Below are 25,662 nucleotides of genomic sequence, written 5' to 3' on the forward strand. Positions count from 1 at the left end.
TTAAAGTACAGGCTCTGAGACCAAACTCCCTAGATTCAATTCTTCTCTCTACAATTTATTTGCTTAGAATGAAGCACCTACTCTGTTCCAGACACTATGCTAAGCACTGGGGGCAGAGCAAAGAATACGAATGACCCTGTCCTTACATCATGAAGCTCACAGTCTAATGAGACATGCACATTCCATAAATATACAAATAAATCTAGACATAAAATTGAGGAAATGTGCCGGCTGCAATGAAAATGACAGGAGGGATATAACTTAATTTGGGGGATCAGGAAAGAATTCTACAGGGAAATGATATAGATGTTGAAACCTGAAGAGTAAGGAAGGCTTAGTAAAGCAAACAGTAGTAGGAGGTTGAATGTTTAGGCAGATGGGAAAAAAGCAGGTGTGAAGGTTCTAAGGGAGAGGAGAACTGACATATTCTAGAACCTGAAAGAAGGTCAGTGAGGCTTAAATGCAGCAGAGAGTAAAGATGAAGCCAGAGAGGCAGAAAAGGATGAGATTACTCAGCCACATCAAGGGCTTTGAATTTTTTTTAGTACAATGAGAAGCTAATCAAAAGCTTTCAATCAGGAAGCAGGGCAAAGTAAATGAACCGTTAAAAGGCCTTTCTGCCTCCAGCCTCCTGCAATGAAGAATGGAGTAAAAGGGGCACATCAAAGGAAAAAGCTGCTTCAGAATTCAGGCAGGAGAAATAGTGAGGAGGTAGTGAAGAGAGACAGATGTAGCCTTTTTTTTTTAAAGTTATCTTTCTTCTAAAAGTTTAAAATCTCAACAGATTTATCACCATATTTGCCATGTCAAATCTGTGAGAGGCACGGGCACCACTGGAAGGTTAACTGCTCTAATAGAGGGAAACAAACCGAACCCAGACCCAGTGAGTCGGATTCCTAACCTGGTCTCTGCTCTCTACACCTGCACTGTCAACATGGCAGCCACAAGTCACACACAGATATTCAAATTTAATTTTCAGTTTAATTTTTAGCCACATTTCAACAGCCAAATGTGGCTAGTGGCTACGGTACTGAATGGCACCAAGGCATGTCATTCTTGCAGAAAGTTCTATTGGACAGACCATTAAAACTGGATCCAGAAAATATGCATTACACAAATACAAACAAAAAAAATTGGCAAACACTTTCGGAGACTCTAGGGCTTCCCTGTTACTCTCTATGGGGCAGAAGTTAAGACCTTTTTACCAGCCTTACAAGTTATGACAGTATTTCAATCAGAACAAAAGTCATATTACTTATTCACTTAGATCTGTTCTTCGTAAAAGATAACAAAATCTTGAGTAATAACTTAGATCTGTTCTTCTTTGTAAAAGATAACAAAATCTTGAGTAGGGAAAAAAACATTTATAAACCATGGGGCAAAATGTTATGGCATTATATATTAGATTTCACAAGTTTGCTGAGAAGGACTCAACTAAAACAGTACACTGCAGTCATGTTTACTCTTACGGTGTGGACAGAAGCAGTTTTTAGTGCCTCGGTTAGGATGGCATGTGAAAGTGGACCAATCAGCCGGAATCTGTTCATCTCCATTGACAAATCACTGAAAAAGAGAAAAAGTCTTAAAATGGAAACTCCCAAACCTATCCAGTGTCTGTGCCATGGCAAAAATAAAGCAAGTCTTCACTGAAAATATTCAAAGCAAATCCAACCCATACCTGATTACAATGTCTGTGGTTGGAGAGATCCAAGAATATGGCTGCTGTGGATCTCTAGTTCCATCACCGCAAACTTTTTTAATTGGTTTACCATTTCCTCCATCATCTTTCCGTTTCCTTTTCTTGCCAATTTTCTCATTAGACAATTCAGTTTGGCTTTTCTCTTGGGTTGCTGTCAGACAGGGGTCAGAGACGCAGACAGCTGGTATGATCGGTTCCACACACTGGCATACCGCCTTTATCTCCTCCAAGATATCCTAAGAACGTAATTAAACACTACTTTTAAATTTAGATACTTGTACACTACACATTTTATTTATTGGTTTTATTTATGTAATTTTTTCTCTTAAAAATTCACATTTTTATCCCTTCACTAAGTAAATAAACTAATCTGACCAAATTTAAGAACAAATTTAAAGAGAAAATTTAGAGTCTATTGTATAGAAGCAGTTAGTATGCCCAAAAAAAGGGGTGGGGGTAAGCTCAATGCAATCTTAAAAATTATCAAAATTGCTCAAACCAATTTCTCATCTTCAAAAAGCCTCTAACAAGCACCAAGAGACCAATGACCCAATTCAGGCAAAGTGGAAGCATTCATCCAAACACAACATTTCAAGCCACTTGCACAATAAGGTTGATTTTTGTCTCTACTCCTACTGAGGGCTTCCTAAAAACAGCCAGGTCAAGGGCCTCCCCGGTGGCGCAGCTGAGCGCTGGGTTGCGAAGCTGCCCGCGGCCTCTGCGGCGTGGGTTCGATCCCCGGCTGCTCCCCAGCCACCGAAGGAGGGTCCCACATGGTGCGCAGAACTCTCCTGCTGCCCGCTGCTCCCCTCAGCAGTGTACTTCGGTCCTTCTGCCTGTTCTACTCCCCGCTCTGGCTCTGGTGAATTCTCTCACCTTCCCGCGCTTCTGACTGTACCCAGTGCATGTATAAACACACAAAAAACAAACAAACAAATAAATAAACATGCCTCTAAAAAAAAAAAAACAGCCGGGTCAAGATTTCCTTCACTAAATAGTCACATAACTCTCCTATCATATTCAAACACCAAGCTATCAGAAAGCCTTTTATACTACTTAATTTCTATGGTATTGTTTTCCAACAGTAAGCAGTTAACTATGACAGGGAAATCACCTTAAGAGTTTACCTGTTTAAGAGTTGGATGAAGCCAGATCCACAGCTGCCTGCTCTCAGAAGTGTCAGCCCTCTTTGGCTTCCAAATAAATGTAGCAGGCCCCAGCATTTCTCTGGGGTACTTATTTGCGCGATAAAGCATGAGACTGCCTTGGCGCTTCCCAGACAAGCAGTGAACAGCTGCAAAAGTCAATCCTGCCAATAAATGAAACCAACATGTCATGATTTCAAGTAGTGACACTGAACATTGCTTTCCTGAGAGCCACATTTGTTTTACTGTCACCCTCCACAACGAAGAGATTTAGGTTTTGATCACTGCCTGGATCAGTAAGTTCTGAATAAATACTTCCTAAATCAATGATTTACTGAGTTTTCAGTATCTTCCTGCCTAAATTCACTGCACCAGAAGGTGGTTCTCTCACTTTACACTTGACAATGTCAGAATTATTTAAAACCACCCCAGCTTTCCTTATATTACCACAGTCACTGGAAATAAGAATTATCTCACATATTTTTATATATGTTTAAATTCCAAAATGCTTAGAGCAGACATTTGTTCATGAAATGAATAAATATGCAAGGCCTAAAACAGAACTTAGCTTTGAAAGTTTACCTGTGTCTAGGCTACACATTAAAGAGAGTGCCTTTAGTATCTCTTCCTCTTTGCCCTTCAACTCCAAACAACAGTAGTAGGATAAATCCTGCATAAAGAGAGAGACACAATTAAATACTTAGGAATTTACATGAGGGGGACACTACAGGAAGCCAAGAGGTACATCAGAAAAACTTCTAGTAGTTCAAGACACAGAACAAACTGCTAAGCCTTCATAGGTCAAAATCTGAAACCTGCCTATTCCTATTATATTAGCAAATATTCTTAAACCAATTTGAGCCAAAATTAAAATGAATTTCCATTTAAGATATAAGTTATAGTGTCCTACATTTATAAGGAAAATTTAAGTTCTATGGAGAGTATAAAACCTGTTGCCTCTAAGTAAAGGATTATTCCTCCCCCAAATTTACCTAAACTAAGAAATCAGCATAGAATAAGCAAACTTATGTTGAGGTTAACTTTGACTAGCTAATACAGGACCTCAAGATTACTTACGACTGAGCCTAGAGATACATTTTCAAATTAATTTAGTTTATATTCCTCCCCTGCTCAGTCTGGGCTATTACGTGCAACTTTGTGCAATGTATACAGAAAAAAAAGAATAATAAAACACCTTACCAATTTAAATAAGATGAAGAGTTATCAGACTGAGCTAGTAAAAACCAGTATGTTAAAGAATTATAATAATATTTACTAGTCTCTAATGGGTAAGTGGGTGCCAGGCACTGGGCTAACTCCTCACATGGATTGTTATTTAACGCTCTCAATACCAGATGAACCTGAAGGTCTTACTGTTGTCTAATTAGACAGAAAAGGACACCAAGACAAGGATTATTACTTGAAGTCATACCATGAACTGTTCAGAAAGAGTATAAAGAAGAAGAAGAAGAAGAAGAAGAAAGAAAGCCAATCGGAAAAGCATACCTGGAGGAGGCAACGATGGGTCATGGCTCGATAGCAGGCTCGGTGGCTTTTCACTGTTGGCCTCTCTCCAAGGCAATAGCCCCACTTCTTGACCATGTGAAACCGCTTGGCATGCCAGATGTGAGTTTCTAACCATATGTTCTTCTTTTGTCTACGGTTAAATTCCAGCATCCGGTTTATATGACATCTTCGAGCTTTATGGCATTTATTTTTGGAATGCTCTTTTTTCTGATGTACTGCTTTCTCTGCCTGTATTTTCAAGAAGACAGGCAGATCCTAGTTTAGCCATCTCAAAACATGTTAAATATTAGGAATTCACGCAACTAATTCTAGATTAAGTAGAATACCTTATAAATCCTACTAGCTTGCTTCAGTTTTAACTTGGTTATTTCTCCATTGAAAGAGAAGGGAGGCCTCAGTAGAAAAATAAAGAATTTAGAGGCAAGCAAACCTAGGAAGGAGTCACAGTTCTAGCACTTACTAAGAGGGCAAGCAAGCTTCATGAACTATTAAGATTAGAATATTTAAAGTGTTCAAAACAGTAACTCAAGCTTATTGTGGCTTTTAATATTAGAGTCCAAGAGAGAATATATCAAATGTTAGTTGTTTGTTATTGTTTTTATTGTTTTATTTTTAACCTCTAAGAACTTAGGACCAAAATATCAAAATGGGGGGAAAGAAACACATTTCATGTCAGTCAGGAATCGACAGAACAGATTATTAAACAGTCTCATTGGGAAAGAGACTTTATATTAAATCTGAAAAGTACCATATTCCTGGTTAGTTTTTACTCTTAATCTCTTCCACAGTCAAGCGAAATTTTTATGGGAAAAAAAAAAAACACTTCTCCATTACTTTGTAAGCCCCTTAAGGATAAGGACTTCACCTTGAACTCCAACCCCACCCCCAGCATAGAACAAGTACATAGCAAGCCCCAACAAAGAAATTTTTAATCAATTAGTAAAGATATGATTATCTTAGACAATGTTTAAGCCAAGAATTTTGGTGAAACCAAACACAATTAGACCTGAACAAGATTTAAATCCATGTTTAAGCTTTCAACTCTGAAAACATCAGAAAACAAATACTGTTTTGCTTAACTTTTAAACTATAAGCTGGTCATATCCCCAAAAGTACAGCTAAAATTGCATACCTGGTAAGAAGGTCAGAACTTTGTTTTAAATCTACCAGGGGAATATCAACTACTTAATACTATTAAAAGAAAGGGATTCCAAATGCTGTATTAAAAGCAGCTGTAATTACCAATGGCCTATTAATCTGGAGAGGAAAGGAGTAGATGAATAATGATTAAGCCAAAATACATGTGAAATGAGAACTTTGTTTTGCTTTGTTTTTCATTTTAATAAATTCTATTCAGTTAATAGTTCTCAATTTCTTGGGCCTCCCCGGTGGCGCAGTGGGTTGAGCACAGTGTTGTGCAGACAGCACAGCTGTCTGCAGCCTCTGCAGCACCGGTTTGATTCCCAGCTGGTCAGAGAGATTCCCACATGGCGCGGCAGACCTCTCCTGTCTCGCCCACTGCTCCTCTCAGCAGTGTTTTCAGTCAGTCTGCCTGTTCTGCTCCCTGCTCTGTCTCTGGTGAATTTTCTCACCCTCCCGCACCTCTGGCCTGTACCCCAGCTCTTGTATAAATAAAATAAATCTTTAAAAAAAAAATAGTTCTCAATTTCTTTTCGGAACTACTTCCCTACATATTTACACTAAGTGAAATGTCTACCTCTTTCTGGGCAATCTCCTGTAACCGTCGAGGAAGGCGTTTGACATTGTGGCTCATGGCTCTTCGTCTCATGTGACGTGGCAAAGTTTGGAAAACCAGTGAATTAGAGGACTTCTGGGTCACTGCTTTCAACATGGCACTGATTTCAGCAGCTCGGGCTTGAGCAAATGTAGCAGCTGTTGAAGAAAACAGCACCGTCATTAAAAATGAGTCCTGAATCGCAACTTTTTCTAGTGGATTTCAGAAGAAAGATTTGAAGTACTTCTTCACCCACTACTCTCCAATCCCTGAATAGATTAACACTAATAGTGCTTAATTCTGTTATACAGTTGCGAAAGTATTCTTCTTTGACTTACATATTTTTCAAGTTTTACACAAGGATCCAGTGTTATCTTTCTAATCAGAAAAAGTTCAACAAGCTTGCAAAGAGTTGTTTAAAACAGAGGGCTACATTCAAATATATGTGCAATATAATCATGACCATTTATAAGTACAGTAATCACAAAATAAAACAGAAAAAACTAAATTTTAACAATAGTTTCAACTCCAAGATCTTTTTTTCCAAATATGTGGCCATTACTATTATTAGTCTTCTTTACTAAAAAATATGCCTTTTTGGGATGAATAAACAGAATGCTAGGAAAATTTAAAAAAATACTTCTGAGAATGCATAAGGGGACCAGAAGGCATACCAAGTATGCACACAGAACACAGGGGTATGTGGTAGTGGTGTGAGGGTGCTGGGGGGGCATCAAGATATGAGGCTGAAAAGGGCCTGGAGGACAGGTAAAGGTCTTGGTTGTCCTTAGAAAGTTAAATTTTATTCCATCTTTGAATAATGCAGTACTAAGGGATATGGACAGCATTTTATATTTAAAAAAGAGGAGCAGCATAGATTTAAGACAAAGATAAACAGTTCACATATAAGGACTTACAAGACAATGGGGAGAGAGGAGAGCAATCAGAGGCAAGGAGGTTATGGCCAATTTCCAGGTTGGAAGTAAGAGGGGAAGGAAGAGAGGAGAGAACGGGGAGGAAGGGCCAAGACAAAACAGAGGGCATTACAAATCTGATTGCAACAAAAGAAGAAAAGAATTCTGGTTGCATTCCAAAGAAAGAGTGCAAGTACCCTCAAACTGCACTTCTGTACAAATACCTACCAGTTATATACTTGGGAATCTCCTGAGAAGTACCCTCAGGACCTGCTTTCCATCCTCCCTTTTTTTTAAAGGTGACTTTGGAGGCAGACTGCTCATTTGCATCAGGATCAGGCAGTGAATGGTGAGTCATTTTGGTTTGACGATGTCTTGAAGTTCCAGAATGAGGCTCTAGCATATTTCAAAAAGAAAACAAAAAGTAATATGTCAGTCTTCTCAGAGATAAGTATTCTAGTGAGTAACTAGTATTTGTGAGATGGCAAAACTGACCATGTTTTAATCCTATAACCCCCTATAACTGCTCTATAAGGAATCAGGATCTTGGGCAGGGAGGTGATTTAAGTTGCCCAAGGACATAGAGCTAGGAGGCAGCATATTAACTACTCGTGTCAGTGGGACATGTGAAAGAACACATCAAAGAAGAGATACAAGGTAAATTTCCTGTACATGCAACATGGTTTTAAATCTAAATTCCCTTAAACACTATAATCCACTACAATAAAAGATCCTCAGTCTTTTATTGTAAGTCTCTTGTACTCAAGTCGAGTACCACCATGCTAAATTAAAGAAAGAAATACAAGCAAAGTCTTTATACAAATGTCTGGGCATCTGAACCATTCTGACTTTAAGATAACATCAAATCCTGTACTGAATGAAGAGACCAGTAGAGAATTTCAGTATTCCTGTTTATTTCAGCTGTAGTGTTAATCAAAGATATATTTATTTATGCATGCAAGAACTGGGGTACAAGCCAGAGATGCCAAGGGGTGAGAGGATTCACCAGAGACAGAGGGGGGGAAAGTACAGGCAGACTGACTGAAATACACTGCTAAGGGGAGCAGCAGGTGAGACAGGAGAGGTCTGCTGCGCCATGTGGGTAGCTCCCTGGCCAGCCAGGGATCGAACTCATGCTGCAGAGGCTGTGGATAACTTCATAGTGCTGTGCTTAACCCCTTGCGCCACCAAGGAGGCCCCACACTTCTTTTTAAGTGTCCCCAAAAAGTTCTTGGTCACTTGCTTGCTGTCTTCCCAACCTGAGCTTTTGAACTGCTGCCCAATGAACAGCTACCTTCTTCTTAAATGAGGTTATAAAATCAATATACAAGGTAATGCAGGTATGAGGACTGCACTGTATTTCCTTTAGGAAATACAGAAGTTACAAGGTTTGACACTGTGAGTTTATATCAGTTAGTCACTGATATTAGGTAGAGAAAAATACAACAGCTCTAAATAGAGCTGATTCTCATTAGTAACAGTAGTTATGTTCTATAAAGTCACAAAGGACATAACAAACACTGAACATAAAAATCTCACACAGATTATAATCTTAAATCATAAAAACAAGGCATCCTGGTAGATTCTAATTCCTTTATTTTACAAAAAGAAAATGAGGTTCAGAAGTGTTAAGTGATGTGTCTAAGGCCACCCACAATTAGAATTAAACCCCAGTCAGAACTGGAGCTCCTTGCACTATGCTGCTCTGCCCTCTGCTAGCTCCATCCTTCTGTCATTTTAGGATGAAAGTTGAAACAAGGCAACTGGGAACACCCATTTGGAGTGACTCAAAATTTTCTCCCCACCCTGCACTTTCCACCAATGACCACCCAAGTACCTTAGTATCAAATGCCAATGACGAGATGAATTTGTAAATATGAAAATAGCAAATGATGAGGGCCAATTGTATCCGTTTTAAATTCAGTTCATTTACTCAAAAGGAGTTGACAAAAGTAACCTGATCCAAATGGGAATAGAGAGAGATCATGTGTATCTTACCTGATTTCTGAGCTTGAAAATGTTTTCTGCCTCCATTATGGTGCATTACACCTCTATCAGCCACAAAGCCAGAGGATAAAGTGACATTGGTGGGCTGGTTTCTCATTTTCTTAGCATGTTTTCTTTCTTTTGCGTTAGACATTTCTGGAAAGAAAATAATGCATTTAGTACTGTGAAAGAGAATTTCCATTAACTAAAACTAAATTTAATGAATTCATTACTAAATTTAATGAATATTTGTACAATGGTATAATAAATATAATAAATCTCTATTATAGAAGATATGATGATATAAAATATTATCATGATATTGATCTCCAGCAGGGATTCATAACCAAGTAAATGCTTGGTTATGGGTAAGCAGAACAAATACTTGGTTTTGGGCAGCAGAACAATTTTAACAATATACTATAACAAAACTCATGACTATGCTTTCAAAATATGGTACTAATATTTTTGGGCAATAATTGACTGCAGGGGGAGGGAACTACTGTAGTTTAAAAATAAAAAGCACCCCCATTCTATTCAATTTAAGCAAAATTAACAAGCTTTCAGGTACCTGTTATGTGCTGGGAGTTGGGCTGTTTCAGGCTGTGTGTTATATAAGGATGTGGCCTCTAAAAAATTTTAATCATTTTAGGCAAATTACATTTATTGAGAACTCTATGTCCTAGCCACTATTCCCTACATGCCCTGCTCACTTAATTCTCATAGCTCTATGAGGGAAGTACTAGTATTATCCTCATTTTACAAATGCAGAAATGGAAGCACTGAGAGGTAACATAACCTGCCCACGGCCACTATGCTTGTTGTGACTGTTCAAACCAGGCAATCTGGTTCTATTCACAATTTTTTTTTTTTAAATACTAGAGAGTATTTATTGTAAGAGTCATTCGATTTCACAGCTGAGAATATGCCTTTTAGAACTGAGAAAATTTGGTATTTGTATTCACAAATACATACTTTTATATCTACTCACAATTCTATTTTATATATATATTTTAAAGATTTATTCATTTCTATACAAGAGCTGGGGTACAGGACAGAGGCGCAAGAGGGTGAGAGGATTCACCAGAGATAGAGCAGGGAGCAGAACCAGCAGACAACAGAAATACACTGCTGAGGGGAGCAGCAGGCGAGACAGGAGAGGTCTGCTGCACCATGTGGGATTCTTGGCGGCCCGGCTGGGATTGAACCTGCACTACCGAGGCTGCACTACGGAGGCTGCAGGCAGTTTTCATGGTGCGGCGCTCAACCCACAGCGCCACCAGGGAGGCCCTACTCACAATTTTAAAACGCAGAACCATTAGAGAATAAGACTGCATATGATAAAACTCTAAGTTTTGTAGTATAGCACAATAGAAAACTGCAAAAGGAGAACATGTGACTCCACAGGAAAAGTCAATGAGAAAATATTTCAGTTAGTTGTAATCTGGATAGGGAAGAAAAGATTATTCAGGAATGTACTGTGTAAATTCAGAAATATCAACTCTGGACAACTAGAATGGGAAGAGAGTAGAAGAGGATTAAACTGAGCAGGCCAGGGCAGGCCAGACTGGAAATTCTGATTCCATACATCCTTAAACCAACGAAAAATCACGGAAGGTTCTTCATCCGCAAGTAGAAAAGCAGTAAGTCAGCTGTATGTAGGAAAAATGAGGGGAAATAAAGGATTTTCCTATATTATGTTTCAGAAGCAGGACAGAACAAAGATCTCAAGCATCTCCAGTACCCAGCAGAGAGCCTTGCGCAAAGAGCAGGCTCAATATACGTATTTGGTGAAAGTACACGTGCTCGCATAGGTGGCCTGAAGTGCGCCTATAATGAATTTATTAACAGAATAAAATACGTAATCGAGTGCCATCCTTTCTGACACAGCATAGCTATCTGCCAAGAAACCAGGTCTGGGGCCACTGGCATGACCAAAATCGGTGACTTTCAAAAAATCAGATCCCACTCACTAGGGCTCTCTGCTCGGGAGGAGAGACTTCACAGAGCTCTAGGAGCACTCAAGAGAAGGGGATACGGGAGGTGCGGGAAGGTGCACAACATCCAGATCTCGGCGAGGTCCCCAGAATTACCCATCTTATTCCTTTAGGGTAGCAGAAAGGGGGCAAGCCTATTCCCAGGACGGCCTCCGCCCAGCGGGGCAACACCGGGCAAGGACAGAGTAGGAAGCCCACGAGCAGAGGCCGACGGAGGCGCGGGGCTGCGAACAGAGGCCCAGACGCGGGCAGCAGGGAAGAGGAGATCAGTGGGGTCCGGCGTGGGGGGAGAGACGATGGGGAGGAGACCCCGGCCACCGAGCCGGTGCCAGGTGGGGGCCACCACACACACTTCCCCCAACTTCCGGACTCCGGCGGACGCCAGGCCCTCACGACTTACCTGCCAGACCCTTTGAGGGAGGAAGCCGGGCTTCCCAGGGTCGGGATGACAAGGCTCTGCGACAGTCGCCTCCGAAGCGACACAAGCAGCGCGAGAGCTGGAAGGCGCATGCGCCACTGAAGACTCTGCGTCCACGTGTCCGGGAGTTACGCAGAGACTACAACTCCCAGAATGCCACGCGAGTCCACTCCTGGGGACTTATTACTGCAAAGACTCAGTCCCTGTCTTGTTAGTCTGGTGAGACGCGAGCCGAGGTAGTGTACGGTATTGTTCTCTCCGAGGGGAAGCAAAAGAAGAGGATTAGCCATGTCGTCTTTGATCAAAAAGGTGATCAGCACCACGAAAGCCCCAGGGGCCATTGGTCCCTACAGGTAACGAAGCATGTGGGAGTGCGGAAGGACCCCAGGCGTGTTGGGGGTCAGGGGTTCGGGGCTGGGCCACTCCGGGGCGGAACAGGGTTTCTTTCAACCAATAATCTATTTTCAGTCTTTGTTGATTTGTCTGTTCTTGACATTTCCTATGAACGTAATCTTGCATATGTGGTCTTTTGACTGACTTTTTTTTCACTAGGCATAAAGTTTGATCTAACCCTCTCTTTAAAAAAAAAAAAAAAGATCTATTCATGCATACAAGAACTGGGGTACAGGCCAGAGGTGTGGGGGGGGGTGGGGAGAGGATTCACCAGAGACAGAGCAGGGAACAGAACAGGCAGATTGACCAAAGTACACTGCTGAGGGAAGCAGCAGGCGAGTCAGGAGAGGTCTGCTGCACCATGTGGGTAGCAACCTGGCCAGCCAGGGATCAAACTCGTGCTGCAGAGGCTGCGGATAGCTTCATAGGTTGCATCTTAAGCCCTTGCACCACCAGGGATGCCCTGATCTAACCATTTTTTAATTGAAGAAATAAATCCCATCAACAGATGTGAGTGTCCTTCTGGGGAGAACTGCGTCCTTTTCGCAGAAATGCTTAGCAAATCCCTGCGCTTCTACCCAAGACACTTGTTTTTACAAGACATATAGAGATGCATTGTGATATTTATGAATTCATTGCTCATGCTTATTTCCCACTAATGAAATCAAGTATGAATGATTGCTATTTTCTAAGGTTGTTTGACATGTTTCATCTAAATATGTGTTATACTCCCCAGAAATTCTACTCTGTATACATTCATTTTCACTTACCAAAAGCTGTTATATAAAGGTTAATTCCTTTTTCTTTTTCTTTTTAAAAGATTTATTTATTTATTTAAACAAGCACTGGGTACAGTCAGAAGCGTGGGAGGGTGAGAGAATTCACCAGAGCCAGAGCAGGGAGCAGAACAGGCAGACGGATGAAGTACACTACTGAGGGGAGCAGCGGGCAGCGCAGGAGAGGTCTGCACGCCATGTGGGACCCTCGCCCGGCGGCCGGGGATCGAACCGGCACCGCAGAGGCTGCAGACAGCTTCACAAGTCGGGGCTCAACTGCTGCGCCACCGGGGAGGCCCTAATTCCTTTAAAAAAAAAAAACTATTTTATTAAGATGTTTCAGCTTTGAAACTTTATTTTTCCTTTTTAGAATATACTGTATAGCATAGGTTCACTGTTAAAAAAAATCTACATAGGGAGTGTTCAAAAATGTATAAGGAGCAGTCCAATGGGAAAGAAATTGACACTTAGTGCGTGCTATATGGCACCATGTGAACCACTTTCTCTAAGTCCCATCCCTATTGTACAAAAAACTGAAGCTCAAGGTGAACCTATCCAAGGTCATATAGTCTGTGACAACTTGACATAAAGCCCTAGTTCTCTTTATACCACACTGCCTTGAGAAATAACACTTATGTGTGGCAGAACAGTTATTATTGTAGTAGGGTTAGAAATAAAGTGCGTTGGACTGAGGGCACATAAGGGGAGTTGGCAAAAGAAAGAGAGAAATTGATTCTAACTTGGGGCAGAGGAAAAAAAAATGTTTAAAATAGCAAGTTTCCTTGTATTGAAGGTTGGGTTTGCTATCCATAGTACTGTTGTAAATTAGAGTTTAAAATTAGTATGTTAAGGATTTCAACAGAAGCTCATGGGATATAGACATTCCAGCTAAAGGAAATAAACTGAGGCATAGAGGTGGAATAATAAGTGGCAAAGGAATTTTTGGAGGTAACTTTAGTAATCCAGGTACTCTTGCTTTTTCATGACCAAGTATCTACGCCACCTATTTAAAAATTTACTTTAGCATTTTTCTTTGTCTCACTTTATTTAACAAATTAAAAAAAGGAAACTTTATAATGGTACTCTAAATAGAAAACACAAAGAAGTGTTAAAAAAGAAACTGACAGGCCCCAAATGGAGGGAACTTGTGCTAAATCCACCAAAACCTAATACCTCACCTAACTTCAGTTTTGACGTCCCCCAGGAACGTAGTCCTAAATGGTCAGTAGTATGACCATTTTGGTGATCAGCACCAAAGGAAAAATGAAAGACCTGTCTTATGACCCTTATCCGTTCCTCATAGGTAGGTTACCTAACTAAGCCTAAAGTATTTCCCTCTTCCTGCCTATAAAAGCCTTTTATTTTTGTACAGCTTTTTGGAACACCTTTCTATTTGCTAGAAAGGATGCTGCCAGATACATGAATTATTTAATAAAGCCAGTTAGATCTTTGAAATTAAGTCAGTTGGATTTTTGTTATATAACAAAGTTAACAGTAAACTATAAACTCTATTAAATATGTTTGATTAAAGACTAGCTAGAAACTAGTTGACTAAGAACCTGAGGCCTGCTCTCTATTAGAAGTGACAGATTTCTTTAACTTGTTTTCTTAAGATATTATTTTCTCTTTAATCAAAGGATTGAAGTAATAATTGCTAACATTTATTGATGCTTACTCAGCACTATTTCTGATGCACTCAAGGTTAACTAATTTTCCCAAGGTCATACCACTAAGAAATGGTGTGATAGAATTTGTACTTAGGCAGCAGGCTCCAGAATTCATTCTTAAGCATTTACTTTGCTGTATCCTGCACAGAATTGAAAATGAATTGAAAAAAGAGTCATTTCCTTACTTTAATTCAGTGTAAATTATACTTTATGAAACACTGGTTAGGAGTTGGACTTTGAATTTGAGTTGTTTTGCCTCTTTTGCTAAAAATTAGCTTTTAGCAAAGTGTGGATTTTGATAGTTTCTGATGCCGAATAGAAGGGTATAAACTTTATTTTGTAGACAATACAGAGCCATCAAATATTTTTGAACAGGAAATGACATGCTGACGTCTCTTTTAAGAAGAAAATTCTGATAGTAATTTAGAGAAGACAATAAGGATAGGGGATGTTACAGTAAAAATAAAAATAATCTTTTTCCTTCTCCCCTGATCCTTCCACCTCAATTACCCAATAATTTTACTTCAGGAAAAAAGTGACCCTTAACAAAACAAACAAAAAACCCATATGCAATTACAGAGGCTGGAGCTTATACCTTCCTGGAGTGTGTTCTTTGTTGAAGGAAAAAAGCAGGATAGTAATATCCCTGGTTGGCTAGCTGGTGGGGTCAACTATAAAGCTGTAAAAAAGGAGAGTTATATGAATATGCCTGTAGGACAAGAGAAAAGCCATCAGCCAGGGTCATTTTGTAGAGACTTTGCAGGACATTATGGCTCTTGTGGGGTTTTTTTGTGTCATAGATGATATAAGACCACTAGAAATGGTGCTGACTTTCAATGTTTAATGTTGAAGATAAAAACCACACTTCAACTAACTACTTATATCCTTATAAAGTTAACTGAATGTATTTTAAGAATCACTGGAAAACAAGTTTTTGTGCATAGTTTGTAATGAGCACACTTTTTGAAAATTCTGGATCTTCTCCAGGAAGAATTCAAATGTGTTGAACTTTCAGTACTTGGCATTGGGGTGGATGGGGGTGTTGTCACTAATTAGTAATCAAGTCAGCACATTTCAGGAATACTCCAGGGCAGAACCTTGAGAGATTTCGACATCAGTTTGCTATTGCGTTGTTTTCCATTTTGCTAGCACACATCCAAATAGCCATAACATTTTGATGTGCTAGTCCATGGGGCATAGATTATGATATGAGAATTATGGTAGGATGCTTTTGAAAGTGTTATTGCCCTTTGACCTGGAAGTAGAAAATATACTTTAAAATTTCCTGGCACCTAATACTTATCTATGGGTAGTAGGATCTTAATCTCAGTAAGTGTTTTCTATCTAATTATTTTTGTGAACTATTTTTTTACTAATTCTAAGAGATAACTCACATAGCTCAGATAATCTTAGACATCCAGCCTTATTTTTTGAGCATAAATCAGTTTCTTTTTAATGTCATAAAGTCTTTGATCAGTGATAACACATATGAGCTTTAACTGTTTCAAATATGAGGAGTTGTGAAGGACCTAGAGTGACCTAATTCTACATAGGACAGCTAATAGAAACTGTTAGCTGATGACACTATTCAACCTGAGAAAAGCTTACACATTAACAAGCTCAATAGTTATTTATTTGCAGACCGTAGTGAAAGCCAGAATTCCTAGACTTTCTATGTACTTATCACAAAAATTATAAAGAGAGAAAGTGTTATGTTTAAAATTGTAAAGGAAAAAGATATGGTCCAGAAAATCAGAGGGAACTAATAAAATAAAAAATAGGACAGTTTGTATGTTGGAAAACCAAATATGGTGAACTAGATTAGAATAAAAATAGCCTTAATTTCAAATAAGCATGGAAATGTAAAATGAATTTTCCTTACAAATTTAAAATGACTATTAAACTTCCTTTAAAGTTCATTTGTTTGGCTCTTTACCGGTCTTAGTGTAGCTGTTTTTTTTTTCCTGTGATTTTATCCTAATTCTGAACTTAAACATCATCATTATAGAAACAGTTCCTAAAATAAGTACTTGGCAAGAATAATGTGTACCCTCACAGGCAGATCCCTAGTCAACCTTCAACAAGCAGTTATCTTGTCTGAGAAGAATCACTTGTTTTCCTAGAGTAGTGACAAAGCATTTGTTATTTTACAACTTCATCAGGGTATAAGTGACATACAAAATTCACCCATTTTAAATGTAGAGTTCCATGAGTTTTGGTAAATGTGTAGTGTCATAAAACCAATATTACAATCAAGTTTTAGAACATTTTCATCACCCCATAAAATTCCCTTATACCCATTATAGTGAATCCCTACCCCTACCCCCTCCACTCATAGCTACTAATCTACTTTCTGCTGCTTATTACTTGATCTTTCCTAGAATTTCATGTAAGTGGAATCAATAATATTAAACATCGGGACTCCCCAGTGGCGCAGCAGTTGAGCGCTGGGCTGTGAAGCTGCCCGCAGCCTCTGCAGCGCTGGTTTGATCCCTGGCCACCGGGTGAGGGTCCCACATGGCGCGCAAACCTCTCCTGCCGCCCACTGCTCCCCTCAGCAGTGTACTTCGTCACTCTGCCTGCTCTGCTCTCCGCTCTGACTCTGGTGAACTCTCTCACCCTCCCGTGCTTCTGACTGTACCCAGTGCTTGTATAGATAAATAGATAAATCTTTTAAAAAAATAAAAATAATATTGAACATCTTTCCATGTACTCCTTAGCTCTCCATATATCTTCTTTTATGAAGTATCTGTTCAAGCCATTGCCCATTTTTTATTGGGTTGTTCATCTTCATATTATTGTGTTCTCAGAATTCTTTATATATTCTGGATAAAAGTCCTTTAGTAGATTTATATTTTGCAAATATTTTCTCCCAATCTGTGACTTGCATTTTCATTTTCTTAAAGATGTCTTTCAAATAAGCAAAATTTTTAATTTTATATGCTAAGCAAAAAATCCAAGAGGAGAAAGATACATACATACTAGAGGATTTCACTCATGTGGAATATAAAGAAACAAAGCAAAGAAGAAACAGACAGAATAAAACCAAAACAAACCTTTAGGTCTAAATGCAGAACTGAGGTTACCAGAGGGATGAAGGGGTATGAGCAAAGGGTGGCGAGAGTCTAATGGACTGTGGTGGGGGATTACTGGTACTCTGATGGTGGGTGTGTTGTGGTATCATTAATTTGAGGACGTTTGAACCTGTACTCCTAAAACATACACAGTATTGTAAACCAGTGTTACTTCAATTTAAAAAAAATTTTTTAACTTTAATGAAATCCAATTATCACTTTTTTATTTTACATTTTGTGCTTTGTGTATCCTAACACAGAGATCTAACATTGAATTTTATGTTTTACTTATACACTGGATTTCTGTTCATTGCAGTCAAGCTGTGTTAGTCGACAGGACCATGTACATTTCAGGACAGGTAGGTTTCGACCCTGCAAGTGGACAGCTTGTGCCAGGAGGGGTGGCAGCAGAGGCCAAACAGGTAGGTCGTTTTCCACATTTGAAGTTCCCTTTGTATACAACTTTTTGAGAAGTATTAAGAATCCACTCAACTGATTTGTTTTATAAACATTCACAGATAAATACCTTTTAAGTTACTGCTTAATTTAGGGTGGTTTTATGTCAGCAGAAAGTTAGAGATTTGATGAATCATTTAACAACCACAAAAAAGAAAAAAATCCACCTCCTTATCACTTAGGTGACGCTAAACCTGAATTATTGAAATCAGATAACATCTTGCCAGTTCCACATGGATTGGGAAATTTTCTTATGAGGGCCAATGCTCTCAAAAAAAAAAACAAAAAACACCATCACAGAAGTAAAAGTCAACATTTGTTAGTAAGAGAAATAGCATACACAGTATTTTTTTAAAAAATAAAAATGGGGAAACCAATTCTAATCCCGTAAATATAGTTAAATTATAATTTAATACGTTCATTGACTTATTTGTAATATCCAAAGATAAGAAACAACCTAAATAGCGACCCATTGGTGAACTCATTAAATAAATCATGGTAGATTCATACAACTAGATTAATATGAAAATAACTCTAAGATAAATTGTTACATGATAAAATAAAACTAAGATGTAGGAGAACGGGTACAATATACTACTGTGTGTGTGTGCACGTGTGTGTGTGTGTGTGTGTTTAAAGATATATACGTTTACACTTTTACTAACATTGACTGTCTCTGGAAGGATATATGAGAAATTAGAAAGTGGTTACCTCTGATGAAAGAAACCAGGAAGGGGGGAATAAGGGTTAGAGACATCTTTTCACTATCTGTGCTTTTTCACAGCTTTTGAATTTTTGCCAAATCCATGCACTACCTGTTTAGAAGGTTAATTTAAAAACAAAAATAGAATCAAATATTTAATATATCAGTAAAGTAGAAAAAGACAGGGTAAAAAACTGATCTTTTTGCCCAAGACCAGATGTCACGCATATATGTAACTTTCCTTTATAGTTTTTTGAGAAAAAGAAAAAAGAATGCTTTCAAATTAAATATTGTTTCAAAAGAAAACATGTTTTACTGCTACCAGCTCACCCTACTTTATCCTTGAAATGATAGGGAGGTAGGAGCCCCACAAAATTTTTCTACTTTTGTTAGTAGACATAGGCCCAGAGCATCACACTTGTTAGCACTGAGGAAGAGTCTTATTGCTCATGAAAGGATACAACTTCTCACTGTATTTCAGAAAGATTCATTTCACTAAAGAAAAGTCAAGAAGCAATCCATTTCTATTGGCAGCCTGGAACGAGTAGACTGGCCTACAAAAAAGAGAATTTTTCTGCAATATAAGCTGTTTAAGGAGTTATTAGTAAAAGATGATCAATTAGATTTAATTAAAACTTTATAATATCAGGGGCCTCCCCGGTGGCGCAGCGGTAGAGCGCTGGGTTGCGAAGCTGCCCGCAGCCTCTGCGGCGCCGGTTCGATTCCCGGCTGCTCCCCGGCCACCGGAGGAGGGTCCCACATGGTGCGCAGACCTCTCCTGCCACCCGCTGCTCCCCTCAGCAGTGTACTTCGGTCCTTCTGCCTGTTCTGCTCCCCGCTCTGGCTCTGGTGAATTCTCTCACCCTCCCGCGCTTCTGACTGTACCCAGTGCATGTATAAACAAAACAAATGAACAAACAAATAAATAAATAAATAAAACATGCCTCTATAAAAAAAAAAAAATAAATAAAATAAAATATTTAAAAAAAAAAAAAAAAAAAAAAAACTTTATAATATCAGTGTCTTAGGCCTGTTTTGCCTTGGTTCACAGGCTCTTACAAACATTGGTGAAATTCTGAAAGCTGCGGGCTGTGACTTCACTAATGGTGAGCAACTTGATACTACTTCACAGTTCTGTTTGATATTTTTTTGGTCTTTTTAAAGAACACGTGGCGTATTACTGAAGAACAGTAGTATGTCATGCTACTGAAGTAAAAAGTTATTTTAATTTCAGTGACATTTTAATTAAGACACAGAACCATATACTGTTTTCTAAGTCATTTTTTGAATCATGCCAAATGCCTTAACTTAATGACAATTATATGTCTTCTAGTGGTAAAAACAACTGTTTTGCTGGCTGACATAAATGACTTCAATACTGTCAATGAAATCTACAAACAGTGTAAGTCATTGTGCTTTATTTCTATTTTCCATATTAACAAGAAATAAGTCTATTAACCTTAATGAGTGTCCATTATAAATTAAGTGATAGAAGATGCTAAATAGTCACAGATCCTGTTATAAAAGAATTAATCCAATTGGAAACATACAATATGCACCCATGTGAAAAAGCCAAGACATCCCTATTGCTTTCCCTAGAATAATATACTACTATTCTACAAATTCACTTGCCTAAAGCTTAACATTACACTTTTCTCAGGCTTCTTAAGACTGCCTAGTCATTTTTTTAAACACATAGGTTGTAGTTATTGCTGTGATACAGTCTACCCACCATCTGTTCCCACTCTCCCAGGATCATTAACCTGGTTAGTTACTTAACATTTGTATGCCTTGATTTCCTCATATGCAAAATGGGGATAAAGCTGTATAGGCTTGTTGGAATGCTTAAATGAGGTAAGACAGCCTGTGAACAGATTAGAACAGATGCAGGCATATTGTAAGCCCTCCATTAATAGTATCTATTATTGTTAACACTGTTGTGCTGGGGAAAATGGGTGTCTCTACCATCTGGTGAGATGAGACAGAGGGAACACAGAAAAAGCATTATTGCTTACTCTCTCCTAAACATATTTGTAGAAAGAACAAAGTTAGCAGAGAATCCCTACCAAAACTGCTTGAGATGGGCTGCTGTTCTTTATTTAGAAAACTATTTTGTAAGTACCGCTTTAAAAACAAAACCCCATTTAAAAAGGTATCATAGAAATCATACGACAAAGTATTTTATCAAACAAATATGAATGTGGATGGAGCTGGAAGGGATCATGCTCAGCGAAACAAGCCAGAAAGAAAAAGAAAAATACCGGATGGTCTTACTCATAGCAGGAATTTAGAAAACCTAAATAAGGGGCCAGGAAAAAGACTAATTATAATAAAGAAAAAATCAAAATCAACAAGCAACTATAAGCCAGAGACACACTACAGGTGGAGGTAGTGGGGAGGGATTAGGGTCAAAATAACGGGGGTGGGAATTGTATGGGGAATATAACCAAAATGAAAATGCATACATTGTGCAAAAATGAAAAAAAAAAAACCCAAAACATTGTTTATATCTAAGAATTAAATCATCTATGAAGCAATTACCAGAGTCTTGACTATGCAGTGTTGAATAACATTACAATGTCTGCAAATTAAATATTTTTTTAAATTTAGATTTCAAGAGTCATTTTCCTGCTAGAGCTGCTTACCAGGTTGCTGCTTTGCCGAGAGTAAGTGCATTTCAAAATAACTGATGTGTACATTTTAAAATTTCTTCATTGTTTTATTAGAAATTTTAAAATGTGTATATAAGCACTGTAATATAACAAACTAAGCACTGTAGAAGGACATTTTGAACAGAAAAGAAATAGTCCCTACTTGGGAAGAATTTAAAAGTCTAAATGGAAATACCCAGTCTTATACACGTGGGGAAAAGGGGGTACAAATTAAGAAATTTTAAAATTTGTTTTAAAAATTGAAGTTATACATAAGGGCCTCCCCGGTGGCGCAGCGGTTGAGTGCTGGGTTGCCAAGCTGCCCGCAGCCTCTGCAGCGCTGGTTCTATTCCCGGCTGCTCCCCAGCCACCAGAGGAGGGTCCCACATGGCGCGCAGACCTCTCCTGCCGCCCGCTGCTCCCCTCAGCAGTGTACTTCGGTCCTTCTGCCTGCTCTGCTCCCCGCTCTGGCTCTGGTAAATTCTCTCACCCTCCCACGCTTCTGACTGTACCCAGTGCTTGTATAAATAAATAAATAAATCTTTAAAAAAATAAAAAAATAAAGTTATACATAAATTTAGGGACTATAAATTGAGCAAGTTTTGTGAGTTCTACAACAAAAATTTCACTTGGCTATTGTATAATAAAATATCTAAACCTTCCATTAGAAAAATAACCTTAACGACAGTGCTGACATTTTTCACTGTTCCCATTCTAGTATTTTGATCTGATGAGAAGCTCTTCCTGGGGTCCTTAGTAGCGCTATTCCTGCCTATAAAGAAGCAGTTCTTGCTGACTTTTATTTCCAGTTTTCCACTAAAGAACATTTAATTCTTCTATGAATGATAGTCTTATTATTACTTGGAATTTCACTACTCTCAAACTTAATAAGGTTTACATATAGCAAAAAGACCATTGAACATGGAATTAATTAACCTTTCCAGGCTGCTTCTTTCTGTGGATTGAGGAAAGCCCACTTATCTAGCAGAGTTCCTGTGAGAATCACCTGAGCTAATATCTACTGACATGCCTAGTATGGTAACGTGGCCTGTCATAGGTCCTTAGTGATTATTCCCCCTTCCTTTCCTTCTTCAACAGTTTAATATTTAAAATTCTGTACTGCTGTTTGTTCCATATATTTTTAAAAGATACTATGGCACGCTCTTAATTCATAAAAAAATCATCTAAATACCGCTTTTACTATTTTCCTTGCAGGGAAGCCGCGTGGAGATCGAAGCAGTAGCTGTCAAAGGACCTCTCACAACAGCATGACTAACCGTGCCCAGTGTTCTGTAGTCTGAAATTTTAATAATTTTTTACATTTTAATTTTGACAATTGATGCTCGAAAATGTAAGATTGACTACAATATCTGGTTATTACAGAAATACCATATAATAAGGGTAACTGAACATAAATGATGAATCCTATTACTGATATTACAGATTAGTTATGCACACTCATGTTTCTGGATGTGGGTAAAGAGACACACAGTACGTCTTTACTCAAAAAATAAAAGTAAAGAAAAATAGCATGTAGGAAAGATGAGCTACCACTCCTGAGAAATAATAAAAAGCACACTTAATTCAGTTAAATCCTATTAATTAATGAAATATTTAGTTCTCATGTCAGATATATGATTCTGCTTTTATTTGAATAAAATCAAAGTATTCAAATTTGAATACTTTGGAGGTAAAGGAGAAGTGGACCAAAATTTTATATAGTAATATTTTTCTAATGGAAATAAAATAGGCATTCAGATTTTCCTTGGTGTCATTGTGTTCTCTTTTTTACACAGTTTAATTTATACATTAAAACACATTATCTTGGGCTTCCCTGGTGGCACAAGGTGTTAAGTCTCAGTGCTATGAAACTATTGGCAGCCACTGCAGCAAGAGTTCAATCCCCAGCCAGGGAGCTTATCCACAAGGCACAGCAGACCTCTCCTGCCTAACCCGCTGCTCCCCTCAGCAGTATATTCAGCAGATCTGCATATTCTGCTGCCCACTCTGCCTCTGGTGAATCCTCTCACCTCCCCACACCTTTGGCCTACACCACAGCTCTTGAATGCATAAATAAATACATCTTTTAAAAAAAAAAACATTATCTAATGAACAGTGAGAGGAATTATAAAATTCAAACTTTTTCTCATTTTTACACTTTGTAATCAGATTATGTATGACTATTTTTTGTTTTTTAAAGTCTTCTAACATTTTTAGACAAATACTACATTTTAACACAGATTTTATGCAGATTAATAAGTAAAGTCTCCTTCATTCACTCTTCATTCCACTTACCTCCCCAGAGAAAACCACCACTAAGAGTTTGGAGTATGTCCGCAGTAGTTTTCTGTTCATTACATACTTGGCCATCTAGTTTGGTACTGGCTTGTGTGCATAAATGGAACTTTATACATTATTCTACAAATTGCTTTTTTCCCTCTTGAAGATCTTTCATACAAATACATAGAGATCTGCCTCATTTTTAAAACTGTTGCAGCGTACTTTTGTGTGGGTTCCTCTGAGCAATTTGTTGTTTTTAAAACTATCAAATTACAATGCTGCCTTAACATTGTTATATATACATACACATTGCATTCTTACATATCCATATTTGTTTCATCTCATTTTAGAAATGTCATTCTTATTTGAAAAACTCAGTCAACCAAAAGACAGTATTAGAAGCAATTAAGAACAGCAGTTTTAAGAACATAGACTTTGGAATAATTCCATTAAGATTCTAGGCCCATGGCTACCACCTATTAGCAGTATGACCTAGTTATTTAACTCCTTTAAGCCCCAGTTTCCTGGGAGATAATAACTGCACCTTTACAAAGGGAGGTCCTAAAGATTAAGAAAATGTATATTAAAAGTACTTAGCAGAGTCAACATACAGCAAAGGCTCAAAAGCTCTCACTATTCAGAGGTATTTAAAAATAATAAATCACCATATGGAAAAATATGCTGAATGGAAAAGTTTCTGCTGTTTAGATAACTAAGTGTATTAACATAAACAAAAGATAAATATGAGGACTTCAAATAGAGTTGGGGAGTAAAGCACAGAATTGATAAGATTAAGCACTGAACGTTTTTTAGGCATTTTTATAGGAAGCAGTGTGGTATAGTGGTTAAGGGCATGGACTCTAGAGCCAAACTACCTGAGTTTAAATCCTGTTCCACTATTTTTTAGCTTTGTTACCTTGGGCAAGTTATACAAGCTCTCAGTTCTTCTGTTTTGTAAAATGTGTCCTCTGTGTCATGTGTGAAATCAGGTATTACTAATACCTACCTTATAAAGTTGTAAGGATTAAATAAATTTTGTGTATAAAGCACTTAGAACAAACCCTAGCACACAGACAATGGTGATAGTGATAGGAACCTTTCCATTATTTGGTAATAAAAAGATGTGTTACCAAGCCATAAAAGCACATGGAGAAACTTAAATGGATGTTACTGAATGAAAGAAGTCACTTTGAAAAGACTTACAAAGTTCGATCCCCAGACAAGAAGCTGACCCACATGGCGCAGCAGACCTCTCCTATTTTACACACTGCTCCCCTCAGTAGTGTATTTCAGTCAATCGGCCTGTTCTGTTCCCCACTTTGTCTCTGGTGAATCCTCTCACCCCCCCACACCTCAGGCCTATATCCAATTCTCGTATGCATAAATAAATAAATCTTTAAAAATAAAATAAAGTCTCTGTATAAGTCTTTCTCAGTCACATAAATCTTCACTTCCCCCAAAAGTAATTGCTGTCCTAAATTTTATGTTTAGGACTCCTTGCTTTTCTTTATAGTTTTCTCATATAGAAGTTGTACAAACAAATGATAATTTATTTTTGACCAATTTTGAATTTTACATTTAAAAAATAATACATTCATCTGACATGTTCTCACTCAATGTTATAGGTTAAAATTTTTAAAAACCGCTGATACTGAGTAGATATAAAAGAATGTTGATCACCTGTATCTCTACCACATAATTTTTTTTAAAGATTTATTTATCTATGCATACAAGAGCTGGGGTACAGGCCAGAGTGCAGGGGGTGAGAGGATTCACCAGAGTCAGAGTGAGGAACAGAACAGGCAGACCAACCAAAACACACTGCTGAGGGAAGCAGTAGGTAAGACAGGAGAGGTCTGCCTCGCCATGTGGGTATCTCCCTGGCCGGCCGGGGATCAAACTTGAGCTGCAGAGGCTGTGGATTGCTTCATAGTGTGGTGCTCAACCCCTTGCGCCACCAGTGAGGCCCCACTACCACATATTTTGAGAAAGAACATTTTTATTGCTGAAGACCCTATATGATACTCTAATCCCATCCCTTTCCCTCCTGCCTCAGAGGAAACCAAGGTCCTAAATTTTACATTAGTCATTTATCCTTTTATCATATATATGCTTGAATCATAAACAAAATGTTGCTTACCTTTACAAGTTTCTGCAGTGAAACAAATGAAATCATATTTGCATTTATTTTGTTTTTAAAGGAAGGTCTATTGACTCTAATACTTGCTAAAGGCTTTATAT

At 38.3% G+C, this 25,662-nt stretch overlaps 3 protein-coding genes across 4 annotated transcripts in view; 1 reads left to right on the forward strand and 2 right to left on the reverse strand.

Annotated features, from left to right (window-relative positions):
- POP1 (POP1 homolog, ribonuclease P/MRP subunit) overlaps positions 1–11,499 on the reverse strand; it is a 29,007-nt gene extending 17,508 nt beyond the window's left edge. Inside the window, exons 1-9 of one of the 2 annotated variants that reach the window (XM_037503568.2) lie at positions 11,404–11,499; positions 9,019–9,162; positions 7,249–7,416; positions 6,089–6,264; positions 4,351–4,599; positions 3,427–3,514; positions 2,827–3,008; positions 1,679–1,935; positions 1,470–1,563 (exon numbers count right to left, since the gene is read on the reverse strand). In XM_037503568.2, the coding sequence (XP_037359465.1) occupies positions 1,470–1,563; positions 1,679–1,935; positions 2,827–3,008; positions 3,427–3,514; positions 4,351–4,599; positions 6,089–6,264; positions 7,249–7,416; positions 9,019–9,160 (1,356 nt within the window). In that variant the 5' untranslated portion in view covers positions 9,161–9,162; positions 11,404–11,499. Of the gene's footprint in view, positions 1–1,463; positions 1,564–1,678; positions 1,936–2,826; positions 3,009–3,426; positions 3,515–4,350; positions 4,600–6,088; positions 6,265–7,248; positions 7,417–9,018; positions 9,163–11,403 lie in introns of both variants that reach the window. The other variant, XM_037503560.2, reaches the window with a different exon arrangement.
- Positions 11,500–11,575: 76 nt separating this feature from the next.
- On the forward strand, positions 11,576–22,918 carry RIDA (reactive intermediate imine deaminase A homolog). The gene is made up of 6 exons (XM_037503582.2): positions 11,576–11,774; positions 17,648–17,753; positions 19,542–19,596; positions 19,824–19,892; positions 21,101–21,156; positions 22,357–22,918. The coding sequence occupies exons 1-6, from the start codon at positions 11,710–11,712 to the stop codon at positions 22,411–22,413; spliced, it is 408 nt and encodes a 135-aa protein (XP_037359479.1). The 5' UTR covers positions 11,576–11,709; the 3' UTR covers positions 22,414–22,918.
- ERICH5 (glutamate rich 5) overlaps positions 19,025–25,662 on the reverse strand; it is a 29,098-nt gene continuing 22,460 nt past the window's right edge. The window contains exon 4 of the mRNA XM_054692090.1: positions 19,025–19,044. The gene's annotated coding sequence lies outside the window, so the exon portion shown is untranslated. The remainder of the gene's footprint in view (positions 19,045–25,662) is intronic.

Source organism: Talpa occidentalis, unplaced genomic scaffold, assembly GCF_014898055.3.
Source record: "Talpa occidentalis isolate TD23 unplaced genomic scaffold, MPIMG_talOcc4v2.1, whole genome shotgun sequence".
Lineage (NCBI taxonomy): Eukaryota > Metazoa > Chordata > Mammalia > Eulipotyphla > Talpidae > Talpa > Talpa occidentalis.